Below are 18,410 nucleotides of genomic sequence, written 5' to 3'. Positions count from 1 at the left end.
AGCAAGCTTCTTGGTATTTTTAAGGCCCGTTTTCTTTCTTTAAAAACATAATTGGAATCAGTTAAAGAATCTGGTTTCAAAAGGACTACTAATGCTGATTTCACTGCGTGGCTTGTCGGCAGCTTTGCAAGGGAATGACTGTAAGATTATAACCATACGATCTGTCAGCAAATCTGCAAAGGTTGTTTGAATGACATGTCATCCTAAATTGTAGAAGCAGTTACTGTTTTTCTTGTATTCTTCCTTTGGGAATTTAATTACTTATGTCTGTTAACATGAATTGTAGTTCAGCCCAATTTCAACAAAGGGAAAATATACCCATATGTTACATGGTGTACCAGTGACTATCTTTTCTCACCCCTGGAATAAGTGTGATAAGTGCTGTGGTAAGCAGGTAGATTTTACAGACCTATGGGAAGGCTAGCAGAGAGGGGTCCCAGTGCACCATTCGATAGACAGATCTAAGGAGGAGCACATAGTCTATAATTCGCTTTCTTATTGGCTGTCTACTGGTTGCATGGAAGTCACTCACTTGAACACATGAAACTGCCTTCTACTGAATCAGACCATCAGTCCATCCAGGTCAGTATTGTCTAAGATTGGCAGCTGCTCTAAAAGGTCCCAGGCAGAAGTCTTTAGCATCCCCTACTGCTTGGTCCTTTTTAACTGGTGATGCCAGAGATTGAACTTGGGTCTTCCTCTTTTTTTCAAGCACATACTCTACCACTGACCCATTGCTCTTCCCTGTCTGCAGGATTACCTCCTAATTGATGTAGAACCAATAGTCAGTATCAAGTGTACATTTATCTGTTACTGTTGTCTTTAATCCTCTCTTTGTAGGGTTTAAATGCTCTCTTTGATGCAGTGGTGATTAATAAGCTCAATATTTTGGAAGTTGTACTGAAGATTCTGCGTAAGGATAAGTCACTGGAGGTGATTTTGTTTTAACTTTTGATTTAAAAGGAATTTCCCATTCATTTGTGTTCTCCTAGTGGTTAATGTCTAAATGTTGGCATCAGTATTGTAACACGTTGGGACATCTTTCCAACCGCATGGAAGGCAAGTGACAATCTTTAAGGCTGAAGAGCATTTTCCAGAAAATATATTTCTGATCTAAGCCCAGCATGCTTCAACTGGACAAGTGCTTTGGCTGATAGACTACAAATGTGAAATGGAACACTGCTTTTCCTTTTCTGTTGCCTCACTAAATTGGCTCCCAAAGTGGCTTATTTGAATGAAAGCTGTAAGTCTGGAAAGGTTACCTCCAAAGGAGAATCTCAGGGGAGCTGGATTCGTCTGTGATTACTTGTGGCTCTTGGCTGGTACAAGATGATTGGCTGCCTCGCTTCCTCCCTCTAACTTCCTTGGTGGCCATCGTATAAATGATTCATGCTAAAACTGGTTAACCATTTGGTTAAGGAGCCTTGCGTTAGTTAATCAAACAGCTGAGAAGGCCTTGCTTCAATAACTTCATTACACCTGTCTCAGCCTGCTTTTCCAACAATGCAGCATTAATACCTCTCAATTCTAAAAGTTCCGTGCAAATGAAATAGTTCTGGGGGGAATGCAATCACTGCATGTAGTGATCTTTCCATGCCTTGCCTTTGAATTGAATAGATCGATCAGGCCAGTTTTCAAACTTGATGTCTAGTTCTATGGCATGCTTCTGTGTTTTTAAAATGCTAATTCATGGCTGCCTGAACTCCTACACCTTCCTTGCTAGTTGACTTTCTCCCTCCCCACACCCTGTCACCTGTTGTTTCCTTGGATCCCTGGCTTTATGACACTGTATTCAACTTTCTTTCTCCACCATGCCAGCCTCCCTTCAAGATTAACACTCATTCTCTCCCCCATATTCCATCAAGAATATACAGGTTGACCTTTTATTCTCTTATGCTCATTATCATTAGCACACACACTCTGTGTGTCTCAGTCTTCTTTGCTGTTCGTTTTGCTTAGGCCGCTGCTTATTTCTTTTAGTTGCCCTGCTTCTGGGACTCATGCCCTTTGAAACTACTTCTTTCCACACCAAAGCTCTTTCTGTCCATAAGCTTGTTAATTATATTGTGAAGTGAGAACCAGTTTGCTGTAGTTGGGTCAATGGGTATTCAGGCTTGGCTCCCCATGGTAAATCTCTGTTGATAAGGTATTTCCTTCATGAAACCAAGACACACTCTCTCTCTCACACACACACACACACACACTACAACTTCAAAATTAACCTTGAAATAGTGCTGCTGGGTCACCCAAAGGAACAGTATGGTGGTGGGGGGAGTTAAAAGTTCTGAAGAAGGAATAGGGAATCAGTGAAAATCAACCCCCCATTCTGTTAGTGGGACTGTTCTGCAGGATGTAGCCCACATGGTCTGAAAAAGCTCAAATTAATTTTCAAAAAAAGGACCAAAATAGGTTGAAATACCAGTTTTAATTTCGTGTCTGACAAAAATTTGAAATGTGATTGCTTTACTCTTGTGGACTGTCTCTATTATTGGGTGCATATCAGCTTTTTAAAACGCAGATTACTATCAGATCTCTTTGCCATTGCACAACAGTTGCAAAAATTTTACAGCTTGTCCATTATCTCTTATAGCATGCTGGCTATCAAATACAGTAAAACTCTAACTGCTACATATAAATCGCTGCTGCGAAGACTGCAAATGTCTTCATGGTGAAACATTCACAATATTATAACTTAAAAATGGTTAAAACTATGAGATTAGTGCCCTGATCTTAGAAGTGCTAAGCAGGGTTGACTCCAGCGATTACTTGGATGGGACACCTCCTTGAAATACCAGGAAGTGGGAGCAGGCTTTATTCAGTCACCTCCTTGAATATCCTCCAGGTCCCCTGTAGGGATCAGTCACCAGAGGTTACCATGACTTCCAGGTGCCTGCACACTCAAACACATAAATACAAAAATACCCCCCCACAAAAAAAAGCCACTATGAGATTTGTGGTGATGCAACTGCTGGTGTGATCTTGGGTCAGCCACTGTTCTCTCAGAGCTGCTCTCTCAAGAGCAGTTCTCTCAAAGTTCTCGGCTGCACCTGCCTCACAGGGTGTCTGCTGTAGGGAGGGGAAGGGAAAGGAGATTGTAAGCCACTCTAAGGGTGGGGTATAAATCCAATATCTTCCTCCTTAGTCTGTGACAAAGTTGCTCAATTAACTACTCAAACCATTGTTTCAAATTATTTTTAGATGTTTGTTTTTAGTTCCTGCCGATTGCACTCCTGATTAAAATGCTAATAAAACTATCCATCCTAAGCTGACTTCTGCTATTTTATCCTTTACAACCATTCCTAAGCTGATTACTTGTAAGTAAATAACAGAGATTTCACTAGGACTTTACTTTCAAGTAAACATTCCATTAGGCATTGTGTAGGCCACAGAGAAAGTACATAACCAACAGATAACTTTCTTGTAGCTGTAAAGATATAACAGGAGCATAGCTATCCTTGATATGAGGCTGAATTCCACCCCTTCCTAGTATGGCATGCCAAGAGGGCCAATATGCTTCCTACATGGACTGATTGGCCACTAAGGCCATCTAGAAAAGTCCCAGTGGGCCAATGGCTGGGGCTGCCCTACCTGAAACAGGTACAAGGTGGATGGGAGCAACTACGAGCCTCTGGCAGCTGGTTCAGAGGAGGCAGATGCCCCACTGGAAGCCATTGGGAACCTGTGTACCCCCCCCTGCACAAGATGGGCAGGTGTGTGGCAGACTGAAGCCACAAACAGCCCACTCCTTCTCTCTCCCCTAGGATTAATGGATGCTTTGTGAGCACCATGCAGTTGGTCATACCAGATTTGATGCAGAATGGCAGCTGTGACTTTTCTCAACATTTTGCTAGTGCATTAAGAGGCAGCTACCAGTTTGTTTGTTTTTCTGCCCTTAAAAGCACTTCCAGGTCATAAGACAGAATCCGGAGAAGAGGTGTCAAATCCAACCCCTCTTGGCCTTCCACTGCCTCACTCCACCTTACCTTTGGGTTTCTGCCCTTCATGGAGTTTTACCAAGAACCAAAGGGATTATTTACAACTTTTATTTTTAACCACCCTTAGCTTAAGGATTTGGTTTTTTTCAGGAGGCCCCTGGCCCCTTTTGCAAAGCAGACCTGTGGGTGAGAGACAGATGTAAAAGGGGGCATTTGGCCTTCCCTTCCTCATCTCTTATCTGTCCATCCTGTGTTGTCTTTTGGCATTGACTCCTTCCTAAGTGGTAAGGCAAAGAGCCAGTTTGGTGTAGTGGTTAAGTGTGCGGACTCTAGTCTGGGAGAACTGGGTTTGATTCCCCACTCCTCCGCATGCAGCTGCATCTTGGGTCAGCCACAGTTCTCTCAGAGCTCTCTCAGCCCCACCTATCTCACAGGGTGTCTGTGGTAGGGAGGGGAAGAGAAAGGAGATTGTGGGGTATAAGGGTGGGGTATAAATCCAATCTCCTCCTCAGCCTGTGACAAAATATGGGTAGAATTTCTCTTGGCAGTCTTTTCACACCCAAATATTATGAGTAAAATAAATTTTTAATATCTACACATAGATTGTAGAAAGCACAGATAAGTGCGGAAAACCAGTAGACAGCCTTAGGCAGAATACTGAAAAGGAATACAAAAAGTATCTGGCTAATCCTATACTTAAAAAGAGCCTCGGTGTTTTTTCCTGGGAATTAGTCCAAGACTGACCAGCCTGGCGTAGCCTGACCAGGGGGTGGGGGCCTATCGGTGATATCAGGGTCTTAAAACCAAACACTAATAAGTTTTCACAGCAGTTTTACAGATTTTCCAGGACCTTTTAAAACCCAATCACAAATTAAGGGTGTAGGCTCAAAGTGTCTCTCCAATCCTGCTGCTGTTCCATCACCTCTAAAGTATGGATAACAGAGATTAAGGCACCAAGGGAGGAAAATAATAATGATCCATCATAGCGCTTGACAGCTCAGCCAAAAATGACAAATTGCAGTTGAAATTCCATTTCCTTTGGTTGCCTCACAGATCACCACACACCCTTTCTGCGATGTAATTTTAGGATTTAATTTCCCCATCCCAGAAAATGAGGCTGTCTTATTTGTTTTATCTTTTCAAAGCAAGCCGTACCATGTTTCTTCTATTGTTTTCTCTTCATCCTTTCTGAAACGAAAAAGAAGTAAACACCTGGCATACCTTCTCCCCTCTCTCTAGAGCCTGGTGGTGTTTCGAAAAGGACTTCTCTTCAGGACAGCTATTCTGCTGTGTGGAGGAGCCACCATGCTGTATATACGCTGGCGCATTATGGGCACAGGGCCACCCGCTTTTACTGAAGTGGATAACCCAGCTTCATTTGCAGATAGTCTGTTTGTGAGGGTAAGTGGTACACTTACTGCTTTTCTTTGAGTTAGAAAGCATGGCTGTTTAGAAGGAATAGAAACGCGTTGTGTAAAGCAAATGTTTTGTATGCCGACGGCTTGGGTAGAAGAGCTAGCAAAGTGTTTCAGTCAATTATAATAGACAATACTGTGCTGGAGGACCAGCAGTAAGATGTTAGGCAGCTTTACTTGTCAAATATGGGTTTACTGTAGAGCCCCCAGGCAGCCTGAATAGAGCAGAATAGCCTGAGCTCATTGGAGCTTGGAAGCTAAGCAAGCAGTCAGCCCTGGTTAGTGCTTAGATGGGGGACCATTAAGAAAGGCCAGGGTTGCTATGCAGAGGAAGGCAATGGCATTTCATCTCTTGCCTTGATAAAACCCCTTGAGGGGTCATAGGTTGGCTGAGACTTGATGCCACATTATTATTAGCATTTAGAGCCCTCAAAGAATTATCCTGTTATTAGCTTAATGTTTAAGGCTTGTAATGATTACTCTGAAAGGTGTGGGGCAGCTGGGGGAGTCTACTCAGGAAATACGGGGATGTGTTATAGTCAGTCTGGGGTATACTTGGGTTATAATCCAGTGGGCTTCCCCGCTTTTGGTTGCAGAACAGCTTGTGTTCACCATTCTTTAGCTTCTATAGCCAGCAAAGGGCTGTGGGCAATTCTTTAGGTCAAAACCTAAGACTAAAAGAGGGGGGAGATGCCCTGGCTGCACAGATCAATATAGCTATTGATACAAAAGATTTCTAGAAAATCTAAAACTTTCAGATCATTGAGTCTTATCATCAGTAAATGTCATTCACGTTGATATTGAGCAGTATTTAGCCAAGAAGACCTTTGGATCGCATCCAAATTATATATAATAGGAACCAGCAGCACTAATGTTTGTATATTGTATCATCATCATTGTCTGTCTGTCTGTCTGTCTGTCTGTCAGTCTATGTCTACATAGGGATAACAACATAAATTCAGTTGAACTGTAGAGCATTAAAGCTAAAGCATTTGATAAATGCCCTTTTAAACAAAGCCTTAAGCAAAACTCTGTGACTTGACAAAGTAGTTCCTTGCTCAACACCCACTTACATTCAATATGTAATAAATGTTTATTTTTCTTGATTGACAGGCTATAAACTATAATTACTACTATTCCTTGAATGCATGGTTGCTACTGTGTCCCTGGTGGCTGTGTTTTGATTGGTCAATGGGCTGTGTGCCCCTTATTAAATCAGTCACTGACTGGAGAATAATTGCACTAGCAGTCCTTTGGTTCTGCCTAATTGCTCTGATGGGCCAAGCCTTGTGCTCCGAAGACAGCCAGAAGAGAAGGTAAGAGACATTGTTGAATTTCAAATTTCTCCCTGGGATACATGCATTATTTTCATAAGCTTGGCACTGTTGCGTTTGTTTGGTATTGGATTTTTTTTTTAAAAAAAGAATCAGTGGAATCAATACCTTAGCAAATGTGGTACAAATAAATATTTATAACTGTGACTTCATTCTCTTCCCAATTTGGTTCCATCATTTTTACACTGACTACGGGGGAGAGAAAACTTGTAAAAAAGGAGGTTTGGGGTGGCTGGTTTATCTTCTTGAATTGGCATTTTGAGATCCTTAACTCTGTGGGGGGTAAAAAGTAATTTGTGGTCAGAATGACATGTAATTGATGTATGTTGTTTTCCTTCACCTCTTCCCTCCCCCCACCAAACAATATTTCTTTTTTAAAAAAAATAATAATAAAAGAACTTAAGAAAGAACTTGTGGGGGGAAATGCAATGATTCTGGCTGCTGATTAAAAAAATAAAGTGCCTGTCCTAGAGTGATTATTCTTTATCAGGAGATAGGCACAGAGAAAATAATGGAGGGGGGAAAAACCTGTTATTTTTCAGAAATGGAAGTTGCTGTAAGAATGTTGTGAGTGGTAAAACTGTATTTTCTGCAAATACATGACAGATGTCGTTCTGGTGTCGCCTACTAGATTATATAATATGTGGATCAAAGAATTGCTAGTTTTGCTGTTTTAAATTTGCAGATTTTTTTCAGACTATGATAGGAAAAAGTGATGTATGCATATTTATTTCATTTTTTTTCTTTCCCATTTGAAATTTTTGATTTCACATTGCTTTTGTAAGTGTTTAAGCATCTCACATGCATTATTTTAGTCATTTTGCAGCAGTGCACTAGGTAGGATTTCCCTGTATTGCTGGGGGGAGGTAGACCAGGAGACTGTGCTCCTGTAGGTCAGTGAGCACTCCCCTCCCCCCCCCCGGAACACTGTGGGGCAGGCACAGAGAGGAGTCTACAGCCTAAACTTTCCTGAGGCCACCTCATGAGTTCACTGTCAAGGTGACATTTGAACTCCAGACTTCTTAAGTCACACAATTAACCATTTTGCTACACCAGTCCCCATCTCCTTGTCCTGAGGTGCTGTTCTGTTGCTGCAACTGCTGATCTTCCAAAGGAGTAACATTTGTGAAGGAGGGAAGGACAGACATTGCTGATTCCCTTTCTCTGTTACTGCAGACTCCTACTTTGACACCCCTCCCCCCCACAGAGACCTCCTGTTCTTGAGAATTCACTAATGAGCAGGAGCACAGTTTCAGGGAGCACACAATTGGGAGGAGCGAGGTGAGAAGCCACCTGAAAGGAGACCTGTATTAACTCTACATTTGGAGTAGTTAATCTGTTGTCCCTGTTTAGTGTTGTAGAGATAGACCGCAAGGAGTTCGATTCAGACCGTATTTTCTATTAACAGAAGGTAGGCAGGGATTTCTGCCAGTGTTTCCCTTCTGCACACTATCAGAAAACTCTGTCCCCTGGAGCAGTGTTTGGGGGAACTACTTAGAATTGCAGCAGAAATGGGAAGCAGGAAGGTTCCAGTCTGTTGATGGAAATGTCTTCCCTTAATGGAAAATTTATCTTGGATGTGACCTGTAGAGTAGAAAAATACTGTAACAGCCTGGTGATATATTCTAGGGTGCTTATTAAGGGGGTGGGACAATTTAGTGCAGATATACTGCATAAAGATAGATCAAAATCGAGACAGTGAAGTCTGAAGAAGTGAGCAGCGACTCAAAAGCTCCTACCCTACCACACATTTTGTTAGTCTTTAAGGTGCTACTGGACTCTTATCTCTTTTCTAACACTGCATTAGTGTTTTTTGAGATCTGGAATGTTAGGCTAGAGGGACACACTTTCTGCCCAGGGATATTTACCATTTTACATACTAAGGGATGAATCATTATAAGAGTTCCACTGAAAGAAAAAAACTCTTTCTTCAGTCCACTTTGCTCCCAAAAACAGTTGTTCCTGTAAAATGGGCAGTCTGTGTGGGAGCCTGCAGCAGGTTGGGAAGATTTCCAAATTGCTCCGTCCACTCTTTTCTACTGGCAAAAGTTTTGCGCTCACAGAAAGTGATCTTTTGATTCAACTCCCAAGTACTTGCCTTCCCATAGAAGAGAACAGGAAGACCATGCATGTTCAGGGCACCACAGTTTCTGGTGGCTTGCCATGTTAGTTTGCAGTAGAAGAGCAAGATTCAAGTTCAGTAGAACCTTAAAATAAGATTTCCAGACTAGAAGCTTCCAAGAGTTAAAGCTCACATTGTCAGAAGTCTGATGAAGGAAGTTTCGACTCTAAAAGCTTATGCCCTGGAAATCTTGATGCACTTTAAGGTACTGCTGGACTCAACTCTTGTTCTTACACATATGCAGTTGAAACTTATAAAGGTAAAGGTAGTCCCCTGTGCAAGCACCAGTTGTTTCCAACTCTGGAGTGACGTCGCATCACGACGTTTTCACAGCATACTTTTTATGGGGTGGCTTGCCATTGCCTTCCCCAGTCATTTACACTTTCCCCCCAGCAAGCTGGGTACTCATTTTACCGACCTCGGAAGGATGGAAGGCTGAGTCAACCTTGAGTCGACTACCTGAACCCAGCTTCTGCCGGGATCAAACTCAGGTCATGAGCAGAGCTTGGACTGCAATACTGCAGCTTACCACTCTGTGCCACGGGGCTCGTAGTTGAATCCTATTGACTGAGTCAATTATGTCTTATCCTGTTGTGTTCAAGAAGTTGAATACCTAAAAGATTGCACTGAACCACTTTCCCCACAAGACTGGCAGTCTATTTAGAACACTTCTTTTATTCCATTAATATAGACTCTCAACTGTTCAGAACCCCAACAAGGTTGGACTTGACCCCTCAAAAACTTCATCACATTAGCAAGGAACTCTTCCCCCCCCCCCCCCCCGCCCCTGTACTGGAGAGACTGTAAAGAACTAGGCATGTACAAAAATTGTTGGTGGTATCCTTGCAATTCAAGAATTTTGGAAATTGATTTTTGCTCAGATTCAAGACATTACTCAAACACATTTTCCATTCAAAATGGAAATCCTACTCCTTAACCAGTGGCATCCTTACATCAATAATTCTACACACTTTTGGAAAATCATTGTGCAGCAGCAAGGGCTGCTACAGCCAAATATTGGAAATGTGACAAAACACTCATTCTGCAAGATTGGCTGTTAAAAGCTCAGGAGTATTGCATTATGGACAAGTTATCTGTCCCCATAAAACAGGGAGAATCAGATCCTTATACCTCCAACTTTGCTTCAGTATGGCTCTCGTTCCTCGATTATCTGGCTCCCAAGAAAGAATTTCAGTCTATTTTCAAAGCCATTAATATGATATATTAATCCGTGTTTCAATCCTGGTCCAATGTATTACACGGTTTAAAACCCTCACTTTAGCTTAATCTCCTCCTGTATAAAATCATCCTGATTAAATATATTGGTATGTAACTGTATTTCCTCCATATTTATGCTTATTGTAATTCTTCTATTTTTTTCAATAAAACTTTTTGAAAACTGAAAAAAGGATAATACCTCACAAGCATACAGATGTGGCATTTGCATATTCTCTTTTGAATGGCTTAGGGTCCTTCCAGCATTACCTTTTAGTGGTACGGTGGCCCTTTCCAAAATTGCTCGGCAGCATTGAAAGTTCAAAGTCATGTAGGTGAAGGCCATGCTTCCTCTTTCTGGGCACTTGAGCAAAAGTGGCGTAGAAAGGACTGCTGCACAAGCTCTTAGATATAGGATGTTACCAAATGGCACAAGAATTGTTCATACTGAGTCTCGTGTGCTGCTGCAGGGAACATTTGGAAGGGGGAAAAGGCTCATTGAAAATATAAGAACAGTTTATGTGAATATTGTGGGGATTTTGTTGCTAATCTTATAAATTTATATTTTCTGATCTCTAGAATCCTCACACTGGGATTGGGATTTCTCATTATCCCTTTTCTTCCTGCGAGCAACCTTTTCTTTCGAGTTGGGTTTGTTGTTGCAGAAAGAGTAACCTACCTCCCCAGCATTGGCTACTGCATGCTGATAACATATGGATTCAGTCTATTGAGCAAACAGGCAAAGAGAAAGGTACTAACAGAATAAATTATATCGTGGGCAACCGGGAGGGATGCACAAAAGGGCTTTAAAAGGGTGGTCTTTAACATGTGTCTCCTTTCTCCAAGAAATTGCTTGTTGCTGCTCTGCTGGTCCTCTTGTTGATAAATGTGTGGCGTTGTGTTATCCGCAGTAACCAGTGGCGATCTGAAGAACAACTTTTTAGGAGTGCTTTGTCCGTGTGTCCGCTGAATGCCAAAGTAAGCGTTTTAAAATACTGTCTAATGACAATATTCTGCCATTCACTTGGCGTCACACTAGGAACTGAGTTTTCTTTTATATACGTGATCACTTTTTCTGTGTGCCCAGTCCTTCACAGCCCTTATTTTGTTAATCCTCATAATAATCCTGATATTGGTCCAAATTCGATCCACTTTATGGAATGAAAAATGTAGATAAGGGAAAGAGTGTCTAAAGACCCAGCAAGCTTATTTCATGGAAACTGGAATTCTGTCCTGTGTATTGAACGATTGCAGTAAAGATTTTCAGTGGCGTCAAGCTGATGCCTCTCTAAATCCACTGAGTGGTCTTAGAAGAATGTAAATATCTTCAGGATTGTACTGTTAGTCTCTTAAGGCTGTGGACCTGCATTATCTTCTTTGATGCTTTATTCTTCAGTTAAATTGTTCTTAATATGCCCCATGATGAGCAGAGGCACTTTGTCACCCCTTACTTTGATTTTTTGCTTTCTTTTCTCTGTGTTCTGGGGTGCCAGATGCACCTAGTTTAGTGTGGGATTTCTTCCCCTGACCATGGATTGCCAGGGAGTGTAAGATTATGAATGAGATCTACTCTGCTACCTTAGTGAATCTCACATAATTCCTCTCCTTACTACAGCCCCTGTCCCATGTGGCTTTGGTCCATGCAGGTCTCATAATCCCCAGCATAGCCTTTGGTGAGTCCCCAAAGGGACCGCTTCACCCCTTTGTCACCAGCAGAAAAACTGGTTGGAGCCCACCCTATTATTCTGTGAAAGCTGTTTCATACCCTCCTTCCCATTCATACAGGTTTGTTGCTTAACAATGACAATTTCCCATCAATTACATGAGTTGTTTAGAATCAGTGGGCTGACTGCCAGTGTAACTGTTTGCCATGCTGTATAAATTGCCTACCCTTTTCGTTTTTTTGTCTGTGTATCAGGTGGTTTTTGAAATGGTTGCTTGAGTAACGTAAATATATTGCTATTTTAATTGTAGCCAACAAGCAGAGTGACTAGTTTAATCAACTACCAACAGAACTACAAAATCTTTATTGCTAGGTTAGGAAAAAGGGCGCCAAGCTGAATTTTACTGACCAGAGCAAATTTATTATGCAGACGCACCAATTAAAGCAGTCTCTTTATTGCTAAAATGCCACAGACACATTATCTGAATTTATAGCTCTGTTTCCAGGCCACATCATCAAGAACAGCAGTAATGATATAGCACCATCAGTGGGCATGGCAGTTCAGCAGTTCACATGCTAAAGGTCCTGGACATAAATAAAACAGATTTTTAAAAATGCAAACTGTGGACTGGATCCAGCCAGCTTATTTGCTCAATCACACCCAGTTCTCCTCCTCCTAGCAGTCCCTGTCCTGTACAGCTTTTTGGCCCTGCTGGCTTGATACGCAGCATAGCTTACTTTCATGTTGGGGCTGAATAGAACGAAAGTAAATAAGAAGATTGCAGATCATTTAAGAGCTTTACCTCTGTGTGCATGCATAATGTTTCTCAAATCAGGTCAATTCCTGCTTTTATGTATTATTAAAAGCAATTACAGGATAGAAAATTATTAACAAGATTGTGTTGTAGTATCCTTTTATCAGAGTTGAATTAGTTTTCAAACATACTTGGCCATTCCCATCTTACTTTCATTACCATTATGTAATGTACTGATGTCAGAGATGTTCAAATGGCAACATGCTTTATTAGCAAGCAGATCACAAAGACAATATGGCGGGTCCGGGTCCCCTGTTATATACATTTCCCGGAACAACCTTCTTCCTGGTCAGGTCCAATCAAATTGAAAACAACAGGAGAGAGGGCCTTGGTTACAGTACCCCACTGGTGGAACCAGCTACCAGAAGAGGTACGGGCCTTGAGGGACCTTAACCAGACCATCCTCTTCCAACTGGCTTTTTAATGTGGAAGTATTATATCATCACTATGCAAGCTATGTGGTATTTGTAGCACCAAATTAATCTGTGTTTTAAAATTGTTTTACTGATGTTTTAATGCTTAACTAATGTAATAATTTAAATCGGGGTATTTTGTTTGTTTATTATCTACTATTGTAATGCTGTATTTATGGTATATTATGTTATGTGAGCCGCCCTGAGCCTGCTTCAGCAGGGAGGGCAGGATATAAATTAAAAATTATTATTATTATCCTGACCAGTTAAACTTCCCGCCACTGATCGTCGTAGGCGGGCTGCATTTGTCCTTTCCAGGCGCCGCCCACAGGTCCGCTGTGCTGTACTTTCCGGGACGAATGGCAGACACAACACTCCTCCCCCCCAGTTCAAGATACATAGTCTTTCAAATAAGCGAGCGGCCGCTACTTTCTGAGCGACTACCGAGGTTCAATCTGGGAAGCTGGGGCTGCTGCCTGGGGTTCTGTAACTGTTGTTTCCTTGCTTTGGGCCGCAGTCAGCAGAGCGTTGTCTTGATCCTGTGGAGGTATCTCCCCCGCCCTGTAAGGCTCCTCCACCAGCGACCCTGGCGAGCTTGGCAGGGTTGCTTCTTGTGGCGGCCCCGTGCTCTCACCCTGGCCCTGCCGGTTCTTCTGGCAGGGTGCGGCAGCGGAGTTGGTCTATGTGTCTGTGGAGGAGCTGCCCCCCTTCCGACGAGACCTCGTAAGAGCGGGACCTGGTGAGCCGCAGCACCCGAGTTGGTATCCACTCTGGCTTGCTCGCAAAGTTCTTGGCATAGACCGGATCCCCCCAAAAGAACCCCTAGTGGCCTCCCTGGTCTTGGGGGAGCTGCGGAGGTCCAGGGCCCAGTCGGGATGTAACCTATCTAGCCGAGTGATTAACTGCCTGCCCATGAGTAACACGGCAGGGCTTACACCTCTGGCCGGGTTGGGGTTGATCCTGTTCCCAGACAGGAAGGCAGACAGTTGGTGGTCCCAATCCCCTTGGACTGTGTGACCCAGGGCCTCCTTGGTTGTGTGAATCATGTGCTTCGCTTGGCCGTTAGTGGCCGGGTGAAAGGGAGCAGACCGTATGTGGCGGATGAGGTACCTATTCAAGAATTCCTAGAATTCCTGGGCAGTAAACGCGGTGCTGTTGTCCGTCACTATGGTGTCAGGGATTCCTTGGGTGCAAAAAACCCTCCATAAGGCTCTGACTGCGGCCGTGGTGGAAGTGGAAGCGACTGGGATGACCTCCAGCCACCTCATGTAAGCATCCACCAAGATAAAGAATATTTGCCCCTGGTATGGCCCCGCAAAGTCCAAGTGTAGCCGGGACCACGGCACTCAATTGGACTCCTAGCAGTGAACGGGGGCGCCAGGTGGATTCGGCCAGGACTCTTGGCAGGGTGGGCACCTCCTAACTCACCCCTCAATCTCCTCATCCATTTCTAGCCGCCATACATAACTCTGTGCCAGAACTTTCATACACACGATCCCCAGGTGCGTCTTGTGCAAGGCTTCGAGCACTTGCTTCCGGAGTGGGGGAGGGACCACCACTCTGCTGCCCCAAAGAATACACCCTTTGTGTAAGGAGGGTTCTTCCCAGCGGGAAACAAACTGAATGCAGCGTCCAATTTGCCCATGGGCCAACCCCTCCCCAGCTGCAACATGATAGGTGGCCCCTTGTACGTTCCCAGAGCCCCATCGAATACTTCTGGGAACTCCCAGCACACTTGGTCGAAATTGTGGGCTTGTATGTGGTCTGTCGCTACAATTTTGATGCCCAGGGGCTTAAACCAAGCCAATCTCAATAGGGTGGTGAGCCACCAGTAAAATTTTTGAACTGCACCCTAACTCTGGCCTGCCCCATGATCTGCACTGGATTCTTTTGAAAGTCCCGCAATATGAACTCCGCGGGCCGGCCACTTGTGGGGGCAAAGTTTACTGAGGGTCTCCTCCAAAATAATGGAGATGGAGGATCCCGTGTCTAATTCCATCAGGCAGGGACCCCCCTCGATCAAGACCTGCACTTTGACCTTGTCGGGGGTGTCCTGGGGCAAGTTCATTACCTGGATGCTGTTTGCGGCCGTCGCGTGTGCGTCTGGCGAGTCATGGTGTGCGGACTGGGGCCTCCTGTTGGGTCTGGCCTTGCAAGCTTGGGCAATGTGGCCCACTTTTCCGCAGCTTCTGCAGTCTGCATTATGGTAGGGGCAGTCTCGGCGCTCGTATGGGTCCCCATAGCTGGCGCACTTGGTGCTCGGCTTCTCTGCTGCCTGTGTCAGTTTGGTGTTTTCAGCCCACTGTGTGGCTGTCGGCAAAGCTGATGTGCCCCTTCCTCGTTGGAACCGTTTAAGATCGAGGCAGCGGCGGCCTGATTTGCGGAAGGGCTGGTGTTCATCTGTTCAAAGGCAACCTCCTGTTGGAGCATTTTTGCGAGGTCAATGTCTTTGTCCTCGTATGCTAGCAACTTTTGGCACATTTTCTTCTCCCGGACGCCAACCGCAAAATGGTCCAGCAGGATCTCTTCCAGGTCCCCTGTGAAATCGCATCTCAGGGCTAATCTACAGAGCTCTGCAAGATACTCGGCGGCGGACTCAGCTTGTCTCTGCTGTCTCATGTAGAAAGCGTGCCTGTGTGTGAGATGGGACGGCTGTGGCACCATGTGGTTCGTCATCGCCTTGACCAGTTGGTCGTAGGTTGCCCTTGTGAGGGTGGTCAGTGCGATGAGTCGCTTTATCAGCTGGATGGTCTCCTCCCCACACGAACTCAGGAGAAGCGCCTTCTTTTCTGCCGCTGCCTCCATTTGGTGCAGCTGTATGTAGTAGTTGATCTGGTCCACCCATGATTCCCGTAAGTCGGACCGAGTGACGTCAAATGCCGGTAGAGTTTGTCCGGGAGCAGTAGCCACGACCTCAGCTGTGGGAGCACTAGAGCTCGGATCGCAGGAATTGTGGGCGGCTGAAGGCAGCTCACCAATATTCCATCCTCGTCGCCAGTGTAATGTACTGATGTCGGAGACGTTCAGATGGCAACATGTTTTATTAGCGAGTACATCACAAAGACAACATGGCGGGGCCGGGTCCCCTGTTATATACATTTCCCGGAACAACCTTCTTCCTGGTCAGGTCCAATCCTGACCAGTTAAAACTTCCCGCCACTGATCGTCGTAGGCGGGCTGTGTTCGTCCCTTCCAGGCACCGCCCACAGGTGCGCTGTGCTGTACTTTCTGGGATGAACGCCAGACACAACACGTTACTTGTTCAGGAAAATGAAAGAGACACATTAATTTTCTGGCCTGTTCTAGAACATTGCAAGCTACTATATTTGCTTAGCATAAATTGGAGAGTTCGGAACCTGAATTGGCACCCAAACAGAACAGTACCAATAATATTCTAAAATGGCCTTCAGTAAAGCAGTCTTTGAAAGGTCACCAGTTTCCCTCACAGATTGCTTTTTGTAGGGTTTCTTTTGGTTTTGGGGTGACATAACAATATAATGTGCTGTGGCTTTCATATTTGTTTTTGGTTTTAAGGACAATTTTGTGTGGGTAACACATTGCTAGTTTTTAGTTTTTTATGTGGATCATCCTACTCCGAAACGTAGATATCCATGCTCTTTCTGATACAGCTGTACATTTTGGTTGGACCCAATCGGTTCACTTCAATTGAAGGGAGAGATCTTTGTGTTGGAAGGACAGAAAGAATCCTTCTTCCAGTGGAAGTCTTCCATTTAGCAAAAGGAAACCACTGGGATCCAACCCATCGTCTTTCACACGTGCTCAGATCTCCCCCGTCAGCCGGAATCAGACAGATTTATAAGGCTTCAGAGCAACTTCAAAGAAGGTTGCTGCAGGAACTGAAACTCAAACTGGGCCCTAATTTCATTGAAGTAATCTTATATATTCTAATAGCAAAGTCGGGAACTCTTTGGATACTTAAATCTAGTGACTGGAACTGTGAAAATGGGCAAGATAGATCCTTCTACAAACTTGGAAAGGGGGAGGGGCAGAGCCTTGCCAGGCATATTTTGACTTTTGAGGGAGGACTCATGAGGGCGAGGCCTGACAAGAGTTGCCAGCTCCAGATTGGGAAATCCCTGGAGATTTTGGGGTGAATGAAAGGACAGTAATGTAAGCTGCTTTGGTCCCCACTGTGGAGAAAGATCAGGTATAAATTAAGTAAATAAATAATAGAGCTAAAGGTGGGAGGCGGATAAAATGTAGGTTGGTGAATGGCTGAGGAGGGAGAGAATGGGACAGGAGACTATAGCACCACACAACTAGAGCACAGTTTTTCTAGATGGAGACTGCCCAGGGGGTCAAGGGAGAACTTAAGACAAAGGGGCAATTAAAGGTAGATTAGCTGTGAGTGGGAATGACATAGGGTTGCCAACTCCAGGTTAGGAAATTCCTGGAGATTTGGGTGTAGGGCCTGGGGAAGGTGGGGTTTGAGGAGGGGAGAAACCTCAGAAGGCTCTAATGCGAGAAAACGTATGTCAGTAATGATGATGGAACCATTTACCTGCATTCTCATATGCTCTTTGGCAATGAAAGGACATATTGGTTTGGATGCCATGGAGGATTTCCATGGATGAAAATTTGGTGGTGGGGGGGGGTTCATATTTGCTGATTTGACTCTTGCTGCATTAACCTTTGACTCCCCCACTGTTCTGTAGCCTCCTCCCTTTTTTCATGCACAGCATTTTGAAGTTTATTTTGGGCTGAGCAGGATAGAGATGGTGAAGTTGGGCTCTGTAGACAGAAGTCCTTTGTGAGATCCAAGCCATAAATATATACTGGAAAGTAACAGTGCAGCAGTCTGGCTTTATCTGACCCAAAAATCTTTTGGCAAAGAAAGGCAAATTAAGGAGACCTACAGACTAGTTGACTTGGCCAAAGCCTGAATGTATACTGTACAAAATGGAGCTCCATGGAGAGGAAGCAGCTTTCAGATCAATTTGGGGCCCGTCACGGTTTTTAAGCCCCCTCCCAATTCTTTATGACTAGGATGCCTTCAGAAATTCAACCAAAGCCCTAGCAGTTAGTAACTTATCTGACATAAAATACGCCAAGATCATTCCTGTTGCACATTTAAAAGCAAATAGCTCAAACACATCAGACTAATGTGGTAGGGATTTCTACTCTAAAATTCAGCTGTATTAAAATGTATTCAGTATCAATTCAGAAAGGCCAGGAATTCACTGTTTAAGTTGGCATGTTTGTTGTGTGGTGTTGTGTTTGTTGTGTCACTCTGTTGTCATTTTGTCTACCCACATATGCCATGATTCTTGGCACCCCTGGATGCTTCTGAAGGATGCTGTGGCACTGTTTAGGCCATGACAGAGGTCCCATCAATAGCCCCTGCTGTTACTGTTGCTAAGGGAAAATAGAGAATTGCATATGTAGAGCTGGGCCCAATATTTGAAGGGGTCTGCATTCAACAAGGGTGGAGCATATGTGTCTAAAAAAATTTAAAGGATTCTGGACCTCTTTTAAGT

The 18,410-nt window shown here is 44.1% G+C and overlaps 1 protein-coding gene across 2 annotated transcripts in view; it reads left to right on the top strand.

Annotated features, from left to right (window-relative positions):
• TMTC4 (transmembrane O-mannosyltransferase targeting cadherins 4) overlaps positions 1-18,410 on the top strand; it is a 57,841-nt gene that overhangs the window by 28,892 nt on the left and 10,539 nt on the right. For both annotated transcript variants that reach the window (XM_060233670.1, XM_060233668.1), the window contains exons 7-11: positions 841-933; positions 5,175-5,336; positions 6,464-6,666; positions 10,601-10,772; positions 10,868-10,999. In XM_060233670.1, coding sequence (XP_060089653.1) covers positions 841-933; positions 5,175-5,336; positions 6,464-6,666; positions 10,601-10,772; positions 10,868-10,999 — 762 coding nt within the window. The remainder of the gene's footprint in view (positions 1-840; positions 934-5,174; positions 5,337-6,463; positions 6,667-10,600; positions 10,773-10,867; positions 11,000-18,410) is intronic.

This window comes from Heteronotia binoei, chromosome 3 (assembly GCF_032191835.1).
Source record: "Heteronotia binoei isolate CCM8104 ecotype False Entrance Well chromosome 3, APGP_CSIRO_Hbin_v1, whole genome shotgun sequence".
Classification (NCBI taxonomy): Eukaryota; Metazoa; Chordata; class Lepidosauria; order Squamata; family Gekkonidae; genus Heteronotia; species Heteronotia binoei.
Note: the sequence above shows the minus strand (reverse complement) of the source record. Positions and strands in the feature narration are given on the sequence as shown.